This window comes from Rhinatrema bivittatum, chromosome 2, assembly GCF_901001135.1.
Source record: "Rhinatrema bivittatum chromosome 2, aRhiBiv1.1, whole genome shotgun sequence".
Lineage (NCBI taxonomy): Eukaryota > Metazoa > Chordata > Amphibia > Gymnophiona > Rhinatrematidae > Rhinatrema > Rhinatrema bivittatum.
In genome coordinates this window covers 578,320,051-578,334,716 of record NC_042616.1, presented here as the reverse complement: position 1 = coordinate 578,334,716, position 14,666 = coordinate 578,320,051, and the positions used below count along the sequence as shown (strand labels likewise).

Below are 14,666 nucleotides of genomic sequence, written 5' to 3'. Positions count from 1 at the left end.
CTGCCCTGCTAAGGTCGGGGAACTGGTTCCACGGCCCTGGCTGTCAGGAGGGTGGATAATTCTGTGTGAAGAAGAGTGGTATGATCTTTGTGTACCCAAAGAGGCCTTGGTGGAGAGTCTTTGGGCACTGTGAGAAAATCCAGATGTTAAACTTGTGTTATAATGGATAGAACCCATTGATCTGTGGTGATGGTTGACTAGGTGGGCAGAAAGTAGGAAACCCGGCTTCTGACTGGCAAGTTTGGACTCTGGTTTCTGGAGAGGCTGCTGTTCTCTGGGATCTCTTCAAAAACCAGATGCCTGGCCTGTCTGAGGGGGGAGGCTGAGGTATGGATGGTTTTATTTGTCTGGATTGACCTCTTTGTGATGGTCTTGATGTTCTGCCATGAGAAGCTGGTGGATAATATCTGCGTGGTCTGTAGAAAGGTGGTCTTGTATCCTTTCTGGAAGTCAGCCTTGTAGAGGATGGAATTTCTGCAGGTATCATGGAGAGTTGGCGCAGAGTTTTGCTGTGATCTTTTAGTTGAGCAACTGCCGCTTGGACTTTATCACCAAACAGGTTTTCACCTGTGCAAGGCAGATAAGCCAACTTTTCTTGGACCTCAGGCCTGAGGTCGGATGCTTTGAGCTATGCCCATCTCCGGGCACTGATTCCAGTTGCTGCCATTCTGGATGAAGTCTCAAATGAATCATAGGCTGCACGGACTTCATGTTTTCCAGCCTCTAGACCCTTGTAAATAATAGAGTTGAAGGAGTATTGATGCTCTTGTGGAAGGGTTTCTGAAAAGGCCTGCATTTGTTTCCATAAATTCCATTGGTATTGTGTCATATATAATCGATGTGACGCAATCCAGGATAGTAATAGGGAACCATGGAACATTTTACGACCTAAGGAGTCTAAGAATTTCTGTTACTTTCCAGGAGGTGTAGAAGTGTGGTTTAATCCTTTTTGATCTCTTCTGTGCAGACTTTACCATGACAGACTGGTGTGGGAGTTGAGACTTTTGAAACCCAGGGATGTGTTGCACTAAATAGGTGGCATCTCTTCTCTTATTTACAGGTGGCACTGTGCATTGATGCTCCCAAAGTTGGCGTTGGAGATCAACCAGGACCTCATGCACTGGTGTATGGCAACAGTCTCTTTAGGAGATGGGGAAAGTACAGAGAAGGGCAACCAAAAATGATAAAGGGGATAGAACAGTTCTCCTATGAGGAAAGGCTGAAGAGGTTAGGGCTGTTCAGCTTGGAGAAGAGACGGCTGAGGGGGGATATGATAGAGGTCTTTAAGATCATGAGAGGTCTTGAACGAGTAGATGTGACTCTGTTCTTTACACTTTCGAATAATAGAAGGACTAGGGGGCATTCCATGAAGTTAGCAAGTAGCACATTTAAGACTAATCAGAGAAAATTCTTTTTCACTCAATGCACAATAAAGCTCTGGAATTTGTTGCCAGAGGATGTTGTTAGTGCAGTTAGTGTAGCTGAGTTCAAAAAAGGTTTGGATAAGTTCTTGGAGGAGAAGTCCATTAAAGGCTATTAATCAAGTTTACTTAGGGAATAGCCACTGCTATTAATTTCATCAGTAGCATGGGATCTTCTTATTGTTTGGGTAATTGCCAGGTTCTTGTGGTCTGGTTTGGCCTCTGTTGGAAACAGAATGCTGGGCTTGATGGACCCTTGGACTGACCCAGCATGGCAATTTCTTATGTTCTTATGGAGCTTCTACAAACTGCAGGACTTCTAAAGTCTTATGTCTGGTATTCTCCTCTGTAAGCAGCTGAAAAGGAATTGTTTTGGATATCTCCTTCACAAAGTTAGAGAAGGAGAGATCCTCAGGAGGAGATTTTCTCCTTTCTTCCGGTGGTGAGGGTTCTGACAAGAAATCCTCATAAGAGGAACCGGAGTCCACATCCTCCCAGGTGTTTGATAAAGTAAGTGGGTGTGGACTGGAAGGAAGAAAGGAGAATGGCATCGATGGTGACTTATTCTTCAATGGATCCATCAATGATTTCTGATTTTTCTTTCCTGGCATCTGGATCGGCATCGATGGAATCGGGCGGCTCGATCCTGATAGCCCCGACGGCCCTGGCATCGGACAAGGAGTCGATGGTCGGAGTCGGATTCAACATCCGAAGAATCAGAAACCGGAATTGGTTGATTCGGGTGCTTAATTGGTGTCTTTGGCCTCGATGGCACCGGTTGAGTTGGCAGGACACCGATCAAGGTATCGAGCCGGGACCGTATTGGTTGAAGCATTGATGTCTCCGGTGGAGGTATGGACACTGGTACTGGTGGATGGAGGTCACGGAGGGCATCGACTACTGCCTGGCGGATAAATCCGTCCAGTTCCTCCCTGATAGCTGATGCGGACAGAGCAGCTATAGGGGGTGGCGGAGGAGGCAATACTGGCTGCACCACAGGTCCCTGTGGGGGCTCAGTAACCGGCACCGATATCAGTGGGGCTTGCCTCTTTGCTGGCATCGATGGTGTTGATGAATCCTCGATCCTAGGCTTCTTAGCGGGTGGGTCGACAGCTGTGGATCCCATCCCCAGATTGGAATCTGCACCGGGCGGTTCCCGTCGATGCCGGTGCTTCTCACGGTGCTATTTTTTCTCGAGCACCGATGCTGATTTTGTCGACGCCTTAGAAGGAGTTGGGGATAGTGGGTCCCCACTACCCCCATATACCCGGCGGGTCTTTAGGATTACCTTTTTTGTAACTCCTGCCGGTGACGACTGCATCGATGATAATGGAACGAGCTGTATATTGAAAAGGTGCTCCATTTTATCTAGACTGGCCCGTCTACCTTTGGAAGTCATCTCGGCACATTGGGGACATGATGAAACATTGTGTCCGGGGCCGAGGTACAAAACACGCTCAATGTGGGGATCGGTAATGGACATTGTACGGGTGCAATTAGGGTATTTTTTGAAGCTAGTTGCCATTGTGAAAGGCCGGACAGCCGTCGACGGCCTGTGGTCATTGATGAAATTAAGGAACGGTATCGACCGCAAATATAGGTTTAGTCACCGATCGATAGAAAAATTGATCCTGAGACCGGGAGACCCCAATGAAGGGATTTTTCTGAGAAAAAATATTAGTTTTTCCGTGAGGAAAAGTTGTGTGAAAACACACAGGGCTCCTTAACTGCGAGGCTAACTGCAGAGCGGAAAAAAGAAGACTGAAGGGAGACCCTGGTGGCTCGAGGGATAATGGCATGCTGGGCATGCTCATTGGGCTCAGTGTGCCAGTCAGAAGTTTCTAGAAACTTTGACAGAAAGTTTTCCGTGATAGGGCTCCGTCCAGTGATGTCACCCATATGTGAGGACTATCATCCTGCTTGTCCTGGGATAATGTCCAATTTAACTTGAAATGACCTACTAGATAGGAAGGAAGAAAACCAACTGAGAACACTTCCATCAATCCCAATGTTGATCCATTGCTGACATAATAGTGTGTGATCCACAGTATCAAAAGCCGCTGTTAAATCAATTAGCACAAGAAAATAAGATTCACCAGAATCAAATCCTTGTAAAAGAGTCCATTAAGGAGAGGAGTAGAATCTCAGTTGAATAATGTTTCCTAAATCCAAATTGATTTGGAAAAAGAATGTCTTGGTCTTCAGATAATTCATCAGTTAAAATAACACAATTTCAAGTACTTTTGAGAGAAAAGACAAGTTGGATATGGGATGATAGTTATCCCAGTTGTCAATTCTACTGGTTTTATTTTTCGGAATCTGCTTTATCACCGCTGTTTTAAATCAGATGCAACAAGTCCTTCAGAAAGGGAAAGATTGATTAAGGTTATGATTTTAGGAGAAATAACACAGTGTACTGTGATTGGATCATGTGGATGAATAGCTGGGTTAATTTTAGCAAGATTTTGACTGATTTCAAGCTCAGATACTCTGTCAGGCGTGGTCCATTTAGCCATACCATGGGAATCCTCAGAGGTTTTTGTGTGAGAACTAACAGGGAACTGATTTTTCAACCTATTAATTTTATCTAACAAAGATGCAGCATATTCATTACAGGCAGCCTTTGAGAAGTTAGTTTCTCAGGAAGATGATGGGTCCTTGATTAAATTTTTAACATCAAAGAGTAATTTAGAATTAAATATTACTCCATGGATCTGTTTAGCATAATAATCTTTGTTTTGTTTTGTTTTGTTTGTTTTATTAGTTAATGCATGGTATTTAGTTAAGAGAGACCTATATTTTCCAAGTGGTTCTGGAGAAGGACACTTCGCCAGTGTTTCTCAGATTTTGTGAGGGTCTGTTTGGTACATCTTAAATTATCATTATACCATGGCTTTTTCGGTTTGGGAGTCTTATTTTCTTTATTACAGGTTCTTGTTAGGACAGGACTGATGTTATCAGCTATGTCATTGTCAGTCTGTTCCCAAGAATCAAAGGCTGAGGTAGCACTAGCTGGATTTAGTTCAGGGAGCTTATTTTCCATTGATTCTAAAAGTATTTCCTTATCTATCTTTTTCCTGAAAGTAAAGGTTTGTTTTTGATCTCGCCTGCCTTTATTAATTGATGGTCAGATCAGGGCAGTACTATTATTCAGTTATGATTTACAAGTGAACCAGGTTTAAACAATCTTTGAAATGGTCTCTTGGACAGTGTCTAGAGCAGTGATGGCGAACTCCAGTCCTCGAGTGCAACAAACAGGCCAGGCTTTCAGGATATCCACAATGAATATACATGAGAGAGATTGGATGCACTGCCTAGGATATCCCATGCATATTCATTGTGGATATCCTGAAAATCTGGCCTGTTTTTGGCACTAGGGGACTGGAGTTTGCCATCATTGGTCTAGAGCAGGGGTGATAAACTTTTAGTTTTGGCCCCCCCTTCCATCCATCAAGCAAGCCTCTCTCTGTTTTTTTGGCTGCCAGTGGGATCAGGTCCACTGGTGGCCACATGCACCTTCCCCCATGGTAGGACATTTGCAGCCCCCTGGATCTTCATTCACAGCCCCCCCCCCCCCCATTGCACACCCCTGGTCTTGAGGAAAGAGGCACAAGGCCAACATTGGTAATAACATCAAAAGCTTGTTTTTAATGCTGTATTACTTAGCTAATTAAATTGCCTAATTGTTCATTGTTTTTAGGTGTACAAGTTGGGGAAACCACAACTGACAAACTGTTCACTTTGACAGAAGTGGAATGTCTTGGTGCCTGTGTGAATGCACCAATGGTGCAAATTAATGATCACTACTATGTGAGTATTTTATTATATCATACCTTTTTATCTTTAGAATTTTTCCTTTTTAACATGTATTTCCATAAACAATGGTGGTCAAAGGTTAAATGCTAAATAAATAAAGGGATTAAAAGAAGAAAGTGAGGGTGGGGAAGATAAACTAGAAGATATTAACTGATATTCTCTTTTTATTTTTTTCAAGTAACTGTCCAGTCAGTTTTACATATGTAATACATATTTATAAATATATTATCAAATTTGTATTAGTATGTATGAATTACTATTGAGTCCCCGCTTATGTGTATGGGTCCAAGTGTTTCATTGATTTTCTGGTTGGGGAGATAGATATGCTGTGTGACTGGACGGGCTCTAGCATGGTAGGAAGGAGATTAAACAGCATATTCTCCTGTAGTAATGCATCATTGAAACAGTACAAAATATGATTTAGAACAACCTGAAGAGACTATGATAATAGCAGAAAAGGTTCTTTGAATCTTTGTAGAAAACTTCAGTTTTTCAGATTGACTAGAAAGCTCTGGGAGGTAGAGAAGAGGAAGGAGAGATGTTTTCTGATATTTATTTTTAAAAGGAAACTTTTTTTTTATGACACTTTAAGGAAGAGACTGTAGAAAGAGTTGTGCATTTGCTTCTGTGTAATGACAAATGACATGGATGGCAGTAGTAGACAAATAGATAAACAGAAATTTGATGGTAGGGGTGAGAAAGTGATGTCATCCCCCAAGAAGCCTGGGTAAGAATTTAGTTATTCTACTTGCGGAAGACAATTGCATTACATGAAGAAATTTTGTTTGTATAACCTCCTGAGTATGTCCACGTGCCGCAAGATTTCAGAAATCAAGAGCTTCTTTGCAGCAAGGAAAGCAAGACACTGATGTGGGAAGAGCATGGCCGTGTGGGAGTGATAGCAGGCCACCTCTGACTCTGATGAGGAGGTAGATATAAAGCTGGATGAAGGTTACAATCTTGCTGGATTGAGTTGCTCCGGTCATCCTGCTCTGTGGGAGGTTGAGGTAAGTGGGCAGCCTAGCGATTGAGCAGCCTCCTTAGGCTAGGCTGTGCTCCAAGGTTTTTTTGCTGAATGCCATGTGGTAGGCCACAACAGCATTTTGCACAATTTCTAAGGCTGCCCTCTATAGCAGCGCTTCTCAACCGGTGTGTCGCGGCACACCAGTGAGTCGCCAAGCACCGGCAGGTGTGTCGCGTGCTCCTGGTCTATCCCGCTGCTCTTCCTTCCCTGCTGCCGTTGCCACTGGGCTATCAGTACGTTCAAACCCAGTGGGAACTGCAGCGGTGGTAGAAGAAGTAGTGGCACCTGCGGCTGGCCTTTTCTTCTTCCCGCGCCCCCCCCCCCCCCGGTGACCCGGAACAGGAAGTGATACGTGGTGCGCGGGAAGGAGAAAGAGCCGTGCCGCGTAGAAAAATAGCAGAAGGCAGCAGCATCGGCCTCCGAGCAATCGAAGCAGCCGATAATCGGGAAAGGAGACAGCAGCATGAGCCTCCCGCGGTCGATGGGATTCTTCTTTCTTGGTCTGCGGGGGCTGGAGGAGGAGGCTGCTGCAGCTACCATTTGTGCTCGGGGAGGGGGGCGGAAGAGGAAGTGAGTGAGAGAGAGAAGCAGTCAGCCAGCCAGCCTGTGTGTGATTGAGAGAAACTGGTCAGAGAGCTGATGTGTGTGTGTATGTGAGAGACAATGAAAGTGACTACTCAGGGAGATGACTGATGTGTATGTGAGAGTGTGAGACATTAGTCAGGGAGGTGATTGGTGTGTGTGTGTGAGAGAGAGAAAAAGCATGGAAGTGAGAAATCTGGGTATGTGAGAAAGCATGGGCAAGAAGCCTGGTGTTGTGGGGTGTGTGTGTGTGTGTGTGTGTGTGTGTGTGAAAGAAAGCATGGGAGTGGGAAGCCTGTGTGTGTGCGCATGCATGAGAGAGAGAGACTGGTTGGTAAGGTGACGGTGTGAATGCGAGAGAGAGAATGCGATTCAGGGAATGAGAAGCCTGTGCACGTGGAGAGCGAGCATGGAAATGAGAGAGAGAGAGACTAGTAACAGAGAGAAAGTGATTATGGGAATGAGAAGCCTGTGCATGTGGCGAGAACAAGCATGGGAGTGAGAGACTGGTGAGTGTGTGTGTGTGTGTGTATATGAGAGAGAAAGAAAGTGATTATGGGAATGAGAAACCTGTGCATGTGAAGAGTGAGCATGGGAGTGAGAAACCTGGGTGCGTGTGAGTCACAGCATGGGAGTGAGAAGTCTGTATATCTGAAAGAGAACATAAGAACATAAGAAAATGCCATACTGGGTCAGACCAAGGGTCCATCAAGCCCAGCATCCTGTTTCCAACAGTGGCCAATCCAGGCCATAAGAACCTGGCAAGTACCCAAAAACTAAGTCTATTCCATGTTACCATTGCTAATGGCAGTGGCTATTCTCTAAGTGAACTTAATAGCAGGTAATGGACTTCTCCTCCAGGAACTTATCCAATCCTTTTTTAAACACAGCTATACTAACTGCACAACCACATCCTCTGGCAACAAATTCCAGAGTTTAATTGTGCGTTGAGTAAAAAAGAACTTTCTCCGATTAGTTTTAAATGTGCCCCATGCTAACTTCATGGAGTGCCCCCTAGTCTTTCTACTATCTGAAAGAGTAAATAATCGATTCACATCTACCCGTTCTAGACCTCTCATGATTTTAAACATCTCTATCATATCCCCCCTCAGCTGTCTCTTCTCCAAGCTGAAGTCCTAACCTCTTTAGTCTTTCCTCATAGGGGAGCTGTTCCATTCCCCTTATCATTTTGGTAGCCCTTCTCTGTACCTTCTCCATTGCAATTATATCTTTTTTGAGATGCGGCGACCAGAATTGTACACAGTATTCAAGGTGCGGTCTCACCATGGAGTGATACAGAGGCTTTATGACATTTTCTGTTTTATTCACCATTCCCTTTCTAATAATTCCCAACATTCTGTTTTCTTTTTTGACTGCCGCAGCACACTGAACCGACAATTTCAATGTGTTATCCACTATGACGCCTAGATCTTTCTTGGGTTGTAGCACCTAATATGGAACCAAACATTGTGTAATTATAGCATGGGTTATTTTTCCCTATATGCATCACCTTGCACTTATCCACATTAAATTTCATCTGCCATTTGGATGCCCAATTTTCCAGTCTCACAAGGTCTTCCTGCAATTTATCACAATCTGCTTGTGATTTAACTACTCTGAACAATTTTGTGTCATCTGCAAATTTGATTATCTCACTTGTATTTCTTTCCAGATCATTTATAAATATATTGAAAAGTAAGGGTCCCAATACAGATCCCTGAGGCACTCCACTGTCCACTCCCTTCCACTGAGAAAATTGTCCATTTAATCCTACTCTCTGTTTCCTGTCTTTTAGCCAGTTTGCAGTCCACGAAAGGACATCGCCACCTATCCCATGACTTTTTACTTTTCCTAGAAGCCTCTCATGAGGAACTTTGTCAAACGCCTTCTGAAAATCCAAGTATACTACATCTACCGGTTCACCTTTATCCACATGTTTATTAACTCCTTCAAAAAAGTGAAGCAGGTTTGTGAGGCAAGACTTGCCCTGGGTAAAGCCATGCTGACTTTGTTCCATTAACCCATGTCTTTCTATATGTTCTGTGATTTTCATGTTTAGAACACTTTTCACTATTTTTCCTGGCATTGAAGTCAGGCTAACCGGTCTGTAGTTTCCCGGATCGCCCTGGAGCCCTTTTTAAATATTAGGGTCACATTTGCTATCCTCCAGTCTTCAGGTACAATGGTTGATTTTACTAATAGGTCTGAAATTTCATTTTTTAGTTCCTTCAGAACTCTGGGGTGTATACCATCCGGTCCAGGTGATTTACTACTCTTCAGTTTGTCAATCAGGCCTACCACATCTTCTAGGTTCACTGTGATTTGATTCAGTCCATCTGAATCATTACCCATGAAAACCTTCTCCATTACGGGTACCTCCCCAACATCCTCTTCAGTAAACACCGAAGCAAAGAAATCATTTAATCTTTCTGCGATGGCCTTATCTTCTCTAAGTGCCTGTGGGAAGTGTGTGTGTGTGTGTGTGTGTATGCATGAGAGAGGTCAGGTGACTGGTGTGTGTGTGTGTGTGTGTGTGTGAGAGAGAAAGAAAGTGATTATGGGAATGAGAAGCCTGTGCATATGGAGAGAACAAGCATGGGAGTGAGAGACTGGTGAGTGTGTGTGTGAGACAGAGAAAGTGATTATGAGAGTGAGAAGCCCATATATGTAAGTAGAACACGGGAGTGGGAAGCCTGTGTGTGTGTGTATGGGCATGAAAGAAACTGTTCAGGAAGGTGACTGGTGTGTGTGTGTGTGTGTGTGTCAGACTGTTTGGGAGATGATTGGTGTGTGAGAGACAGAAACTGGTCATGGGGGCATGACTTGTATGGGGTGTGTGTGAGAGACATGGGCACTAAAGAAGAGGTACGTACACAAAAAGAACTCAGACAATTTCCATCAATATTAAGAAACAATGTAGTAAAGGAAATGTCACAATGAATTTCTCTGAATCGCCGTGTCCCCACAGGAATAAATATATTTTGTATTTATTTTAAATTATATAGCCGCATCATCAAGCCTGTCAGCGTGTTCTCTGAATGTTGACAGGAGAGCCACCCGGACTTCTAATCATCTGCGGCAATCTTTTTTAAGAGTTTTTTCTCAATTTTGCATTTTTGTAATCTTTTGCACTTATTTATAATGTAGATCTTAAATGAAAGCTCAACATACGGCCGAGGTTTCGCAGCACCAGCTGCTTCATCAGGAGCTATAGTAAAAGTGCAGAATTTTTTCATAGGCAATCTTTCTCTGTTAAATCGATACCTGTATTGATACAATTTTGTAAAATATTATCCACTTTGTATCTTTCAATAATGTATTAGAAATTACTTATCTTGGGTCGGCGTGCAGTCGGACCTTCAAAATGGACGAACATCGTCTCACAACTTCTTTCCACAAGAGAAACAGAGACCATCGTTTCGTCAGACGCGAGCTTAAAAACAAGTATAGTCCAATTCTTAACTTACACGTCATCTGTCAATATTTATTTATTTATTTGTTTTTGGTTTTTATATACCGGAAGTTCCTGTATACAATACATATCACTCCGGTTCACAGGTAACAAGATAACTATCGCCGGGATGGCAGTTTACATGGAACAAGTCAAACGATTAATCAATTATAGAGTAAAATACAACTAGGATCAACTTAAAAACATATAAATAAGGCAAATGAACTTTATATTATTGTTGTAATAACAGGAGGGTTATTGCTCTTCTTGAACTTAGCTCTCAGGGAAGGCTTGAAGGAAGAGCCAAGTTTTGAGTTTAACTTTAAAAGTAGTATGGCACGGCTCAAGGCGGAGCTCTGGTGGTAGAGAGTTCCAGAGAGACGGGCCCGCTGTTGATAGTGCGCGTTTCCTCAGGGAGGATTTTGCAGGTTGGGTGACCATTCTGTTCTGGTATGCCCTTCTACTTGGCCTTTTAGAAGTGTGTAGTTGAAGCTGGAAGGTTAAGTTGAGTGGAGAGATGTTATGTAGGGCCTTATGGATCATCATGCTGGTTTTGAACTGTATCCTGTATTTAATGGGAAGCCAGTGGAGATTCTGGAGGATCGGGGTGATATGGTCCTTTTTTTTGGCATTGGTGAGAATTCTTGCAGTGGCATTCAGGACCATCTGGAGGGGTTTGGTGGTGCAAGCAGGAAGGCCCAGCAGAAGTGAATTGCAGTAGTCTAATTTCGGGAGAATGATGGCTTGGAGTACTGTGCGGAAATCCCTGTAGAGTAGAAGTGGTTTTAGTTTCTTTAAAACTTGTAGTTTAAAGAAGCATTCTTTTGTGGTGTTATTTACGAATTTGTTGAGGCTGAGTCTGTTGTCTAGGAGTACACCCAGATCTCTGACTTGAGGTGAGGTGGTGAGTCCTGAGGTGTCTGGAGGATTGCTGGTGGTGGGTGGGGCAGCTTGATCCGGAGCTATTATAAGGATTTCCGTTTTGTTGGTGTTTAGGACCAGGTTGAGGCTGGCTAGTAGATCGTTGATTGTTGAGAGGCATTTATTCCAGTAAGCCATGGTTTTATGTATAGTATCCGTTATGGGGATGAGAATTTGTATGTCATCCGCGTATAGGAAATGGGTGAGCTTGAGGTTAGTAAGTAGATGGCAGAGTGGGAGAAGATAAATGTTGAAGAGGGTGGGGGATAGTGAGGACCCTTGTGGTACCCCCATTTTGGCTTGAATGGGGTGAGACTCCTTGTTGTTTATCTTGACTTTGTAGGTTCTATTCTCTAGGAAGGATTTAAACCAGTTGAAAGCTGCTCCTGAGATGCCGATGTCTGTTAGTCGTTGTAGAAGGCTTGAGTGGTTCACGGTGTCAAACGCTGAGGATAAATCCAGAAGTGCGAGGAGGCAAGGTTGACCTTTTTCAAGATTGAAAATGATGGTGTCCGTGAGTGTGGCTAATAGCGATTCGGTGTTCTTTTTCTTCCGGAATCCAAATTGGTTAGTGGTAAGGATATTGTTGTCATCGAGGAATTCAGAAAGTTGTCTGTTAACCACTTTCTCCATAATTTTAGCTAACATAGGAAGGTTAGCTATGGGTCTGTAGTTAGCAGGATCTGTAGTGGGAAGGTTGGGTTTTTTAAGGAGAGGTTTGAGCATTGCCAACTTGAGTTGGTTAGGAACTTGGCCTTGGGCGAGGGAGCGGTTAACTATGTCTGCAACTGGTTTGGCAATGAAGTCAGGGATTGAACTCAGCAGGTTTGGTGGGATATGGTCTAGGGAATGAGAGGACGGCTTTATCTTCTTAAGGATGTTCGCTATTTCTAAGGTGGACGTGGGTTCAAGGGTTTCGAGCTTTGCTGAGTATGTGTAGGGTTGACGAACGGGTGCTATAGATGATTGCAGGCTGTGGTTGCTTGTGAAGCTAGTGTGCGGCGATGATCCTTTGAGGGGGGCTACGAGTGTGGTGATTTTGTTGTCAAAGAAGTCGGCTAGTTCATTGGCTTTTTTTAGAGCTTGGTCATCTGGGATGCTCGGTCCGGAAGGTTTAGTGAGGGCTGAAACATAAGAGAAGAGAGCTCTTGAATCAAATGAAAAGTGGTGAATCTTTTTGGAGAAGAATGCTTTCTTGGTTTTGTTGATTTCGTTTCTGTATGTGTTGAGGCAAGATTTGTAGGTGAGGAGGGTTGTTGTAGATGGGCTTTTTCGCCATTGGTTTTCCTTGCATCTAAGCTCGAGTTTACGTGACTTCAGCTCTGTAGTGAACCAAGGTTTCCTGTTGTCTTTGTCCGGATTGATAGATTTTGTTGTCATGGGACACACTTGATCTGCAACCTTGTTAGTGATGTTGATCCATGATGATGTTGCTGAGTTGGCGTCAGTAAGGTCCAGATTCATTAGTTCCTTGGACAGGTGTTTACTAAGGTGCTCTCCTGAGCATTGTTTCCTGGTCGAAATGGTGATTGTTTGAGTTGTTTGGGGAGGGGGCTCAGAGATCTCTAACATGGATGAGATGATATGGTGGTCCGTCCAAGGTACTGTAAGGCAGGTTGGTGTAGTGTGGGATGAAAGACCTTCGTTTATAAAGATAAGGTCTAACGTATGGCCAGCTTTGTGGGTGGGTTCTTTCACTATTTGTCTGAAGCCCATATGGTTGAGGGAGGAGAGAAGGGTTTTGCAGTTAGAGGATTGAGGTTGGACATCCACGTGGAGGTTGAAGTCTCCCATCAAGATGGCCGGTTTTCCAGAGTTTAAGTGTTTTGCTGTTAGCTCTATGATAGAGGAAGGATATGACGTCAGTATCAAGTTAGTGTTCACAGAAACACATTTAGTTCAAGTTCAGCATTCAGCCCTTTCGGGTGGAGGGTGTCTAAAAGATGAATCCATCTTTGTTCTGCTTTCAAAAGTTTTTGATTCAGGTCACCTCCACGCCAATGTGTTAAAATCTGTTCCAATACACAAACTTATAGTTCTTCAAAAATATGTCCTTTTTCTATACAGTGGGATACAATAGGTGCAGTCATGCGTTGTGTTGCTAGACTTGAACGATGCTCAATAATTCGAGTCCGAAGTTGCCTTTTGGTTTTTCCGACATATGTCATCTTACAAGTACATTGGATTATGTAAATGACACCCATAGATTTACTCGTAGTATTCTGCCTTAATTGAATTGAGAGGGATGGATTATCAAATTTAATAACTGTGGTCACAAGCATATTTGCACATACAGAACAGGTTCCACAAGCTGCATGTGAGCCAATATTCTGTTCAATGGCAGAGATAGTCGAATCGGAATGTACCAATTGATCTTTTAAATTCGATCCTCTTGTATATGTAAATCTGGGCAATGCTTCAAACTCACCATAATGTTGTAATATTTGCCAATTTTGATAAATTAATTGTTTAAAAGTGGATGCCATAGAAGAAAAGGGCACAACACATGTGATCAGTTCATCTGTTTGTTTGTTTTTAGGTAAAAAAAGCCAATCTCTGTTGGTGTATTTCGCACGGAGGAAGGCTCGCTTCACACATCTTTTAGAATAACCTCTCTTTATAAAGCGATCACTTAGAATTTTAGCTTGATTTATGAAATCATCATGAGAGGAGCACAGGCGGCGAATCCTAAAAAATTGACCCATCGGTAAATTCTCTTTCAAATTTCGAGGGTGAGCACTGCTGAAGTGCAAAAAAGTATTGCTACTAACTGGTTTCCGATAGACCGAAGTTTTAAATCCATCAGATGTCTTCTTGATAGTGATATCTAGAAAATGAATGATATTAGTCTGAATTGAAGCTGTGAAATGTAAATTGATATTACGTGCGTTCAACCAAATTAGAAATTCATCAAAAACATCCTTTGTTCCACGCCATAATATCAGAATATCATCTATATATCTGCGCCACACAAAAATGTTTTGAAAAAAAAGGTTGATTCTCATTGATCCATTTTTGCTCAAAATCCCCCATATACAGGTTTGCCAAATCAGGTGTCATTGTGGCACCCATTGCGGTGCCACAAATTTGTTGAAAAATTTTTTTTTCGAATGGAAAATAATTTTTAGTTAATGCAATTCGTAGTAAGGACTCCAAAAATTCTGAGGGTATCCGTTGTGGACGAGTCCTAGATTCGAAATAGGTCATCGCAATGTCCATCATCTCGTTCTGTGGAATAGATGTATACAAGGACTCCACGTCTAAGGTGACTAAAAATAAGTCACTAATGTCATCCTGAATACTTTCTAAAAAAATAATCATTTCTTGTGAATCTTTAATGAAAGAGGGTAATCCAGATACAAAAGGAGCCAAAAAGACGTCAACGAATTTTGACAGAGGTTCCAGTAGGGAATCTCTACTTGAAACGATTGGTCTCCCCGGTGGATTATTT

General features: G+C 42.9%; 1 protein-coding gene across 2 annotated transcripts in view; it reads left to right on the top strand.

Annotated features, from left to right (window-relative positions):
- The window catches only part of NDUFV2 (NADH:ubiquinone oxidoreductase core subunit V2), a 168,283-nt gene that overhangs the window by 63,931 nt on the left and 89,686 nt on the right, over positions 1-14,666 (top strand). For both annotated transcript variants that reach the window (XM_029591008.1, XM_029591007.1), the window contains one exon: positions 5,122-5,231. In XM_029591008.1, coding sequence (XP_029446868.1) covers positions 5,122-5,231 — 110 coding nt within the window. The remainder of the gene's footprint in view (positions 1-5,121; positions 5,232-14,666) is intronic.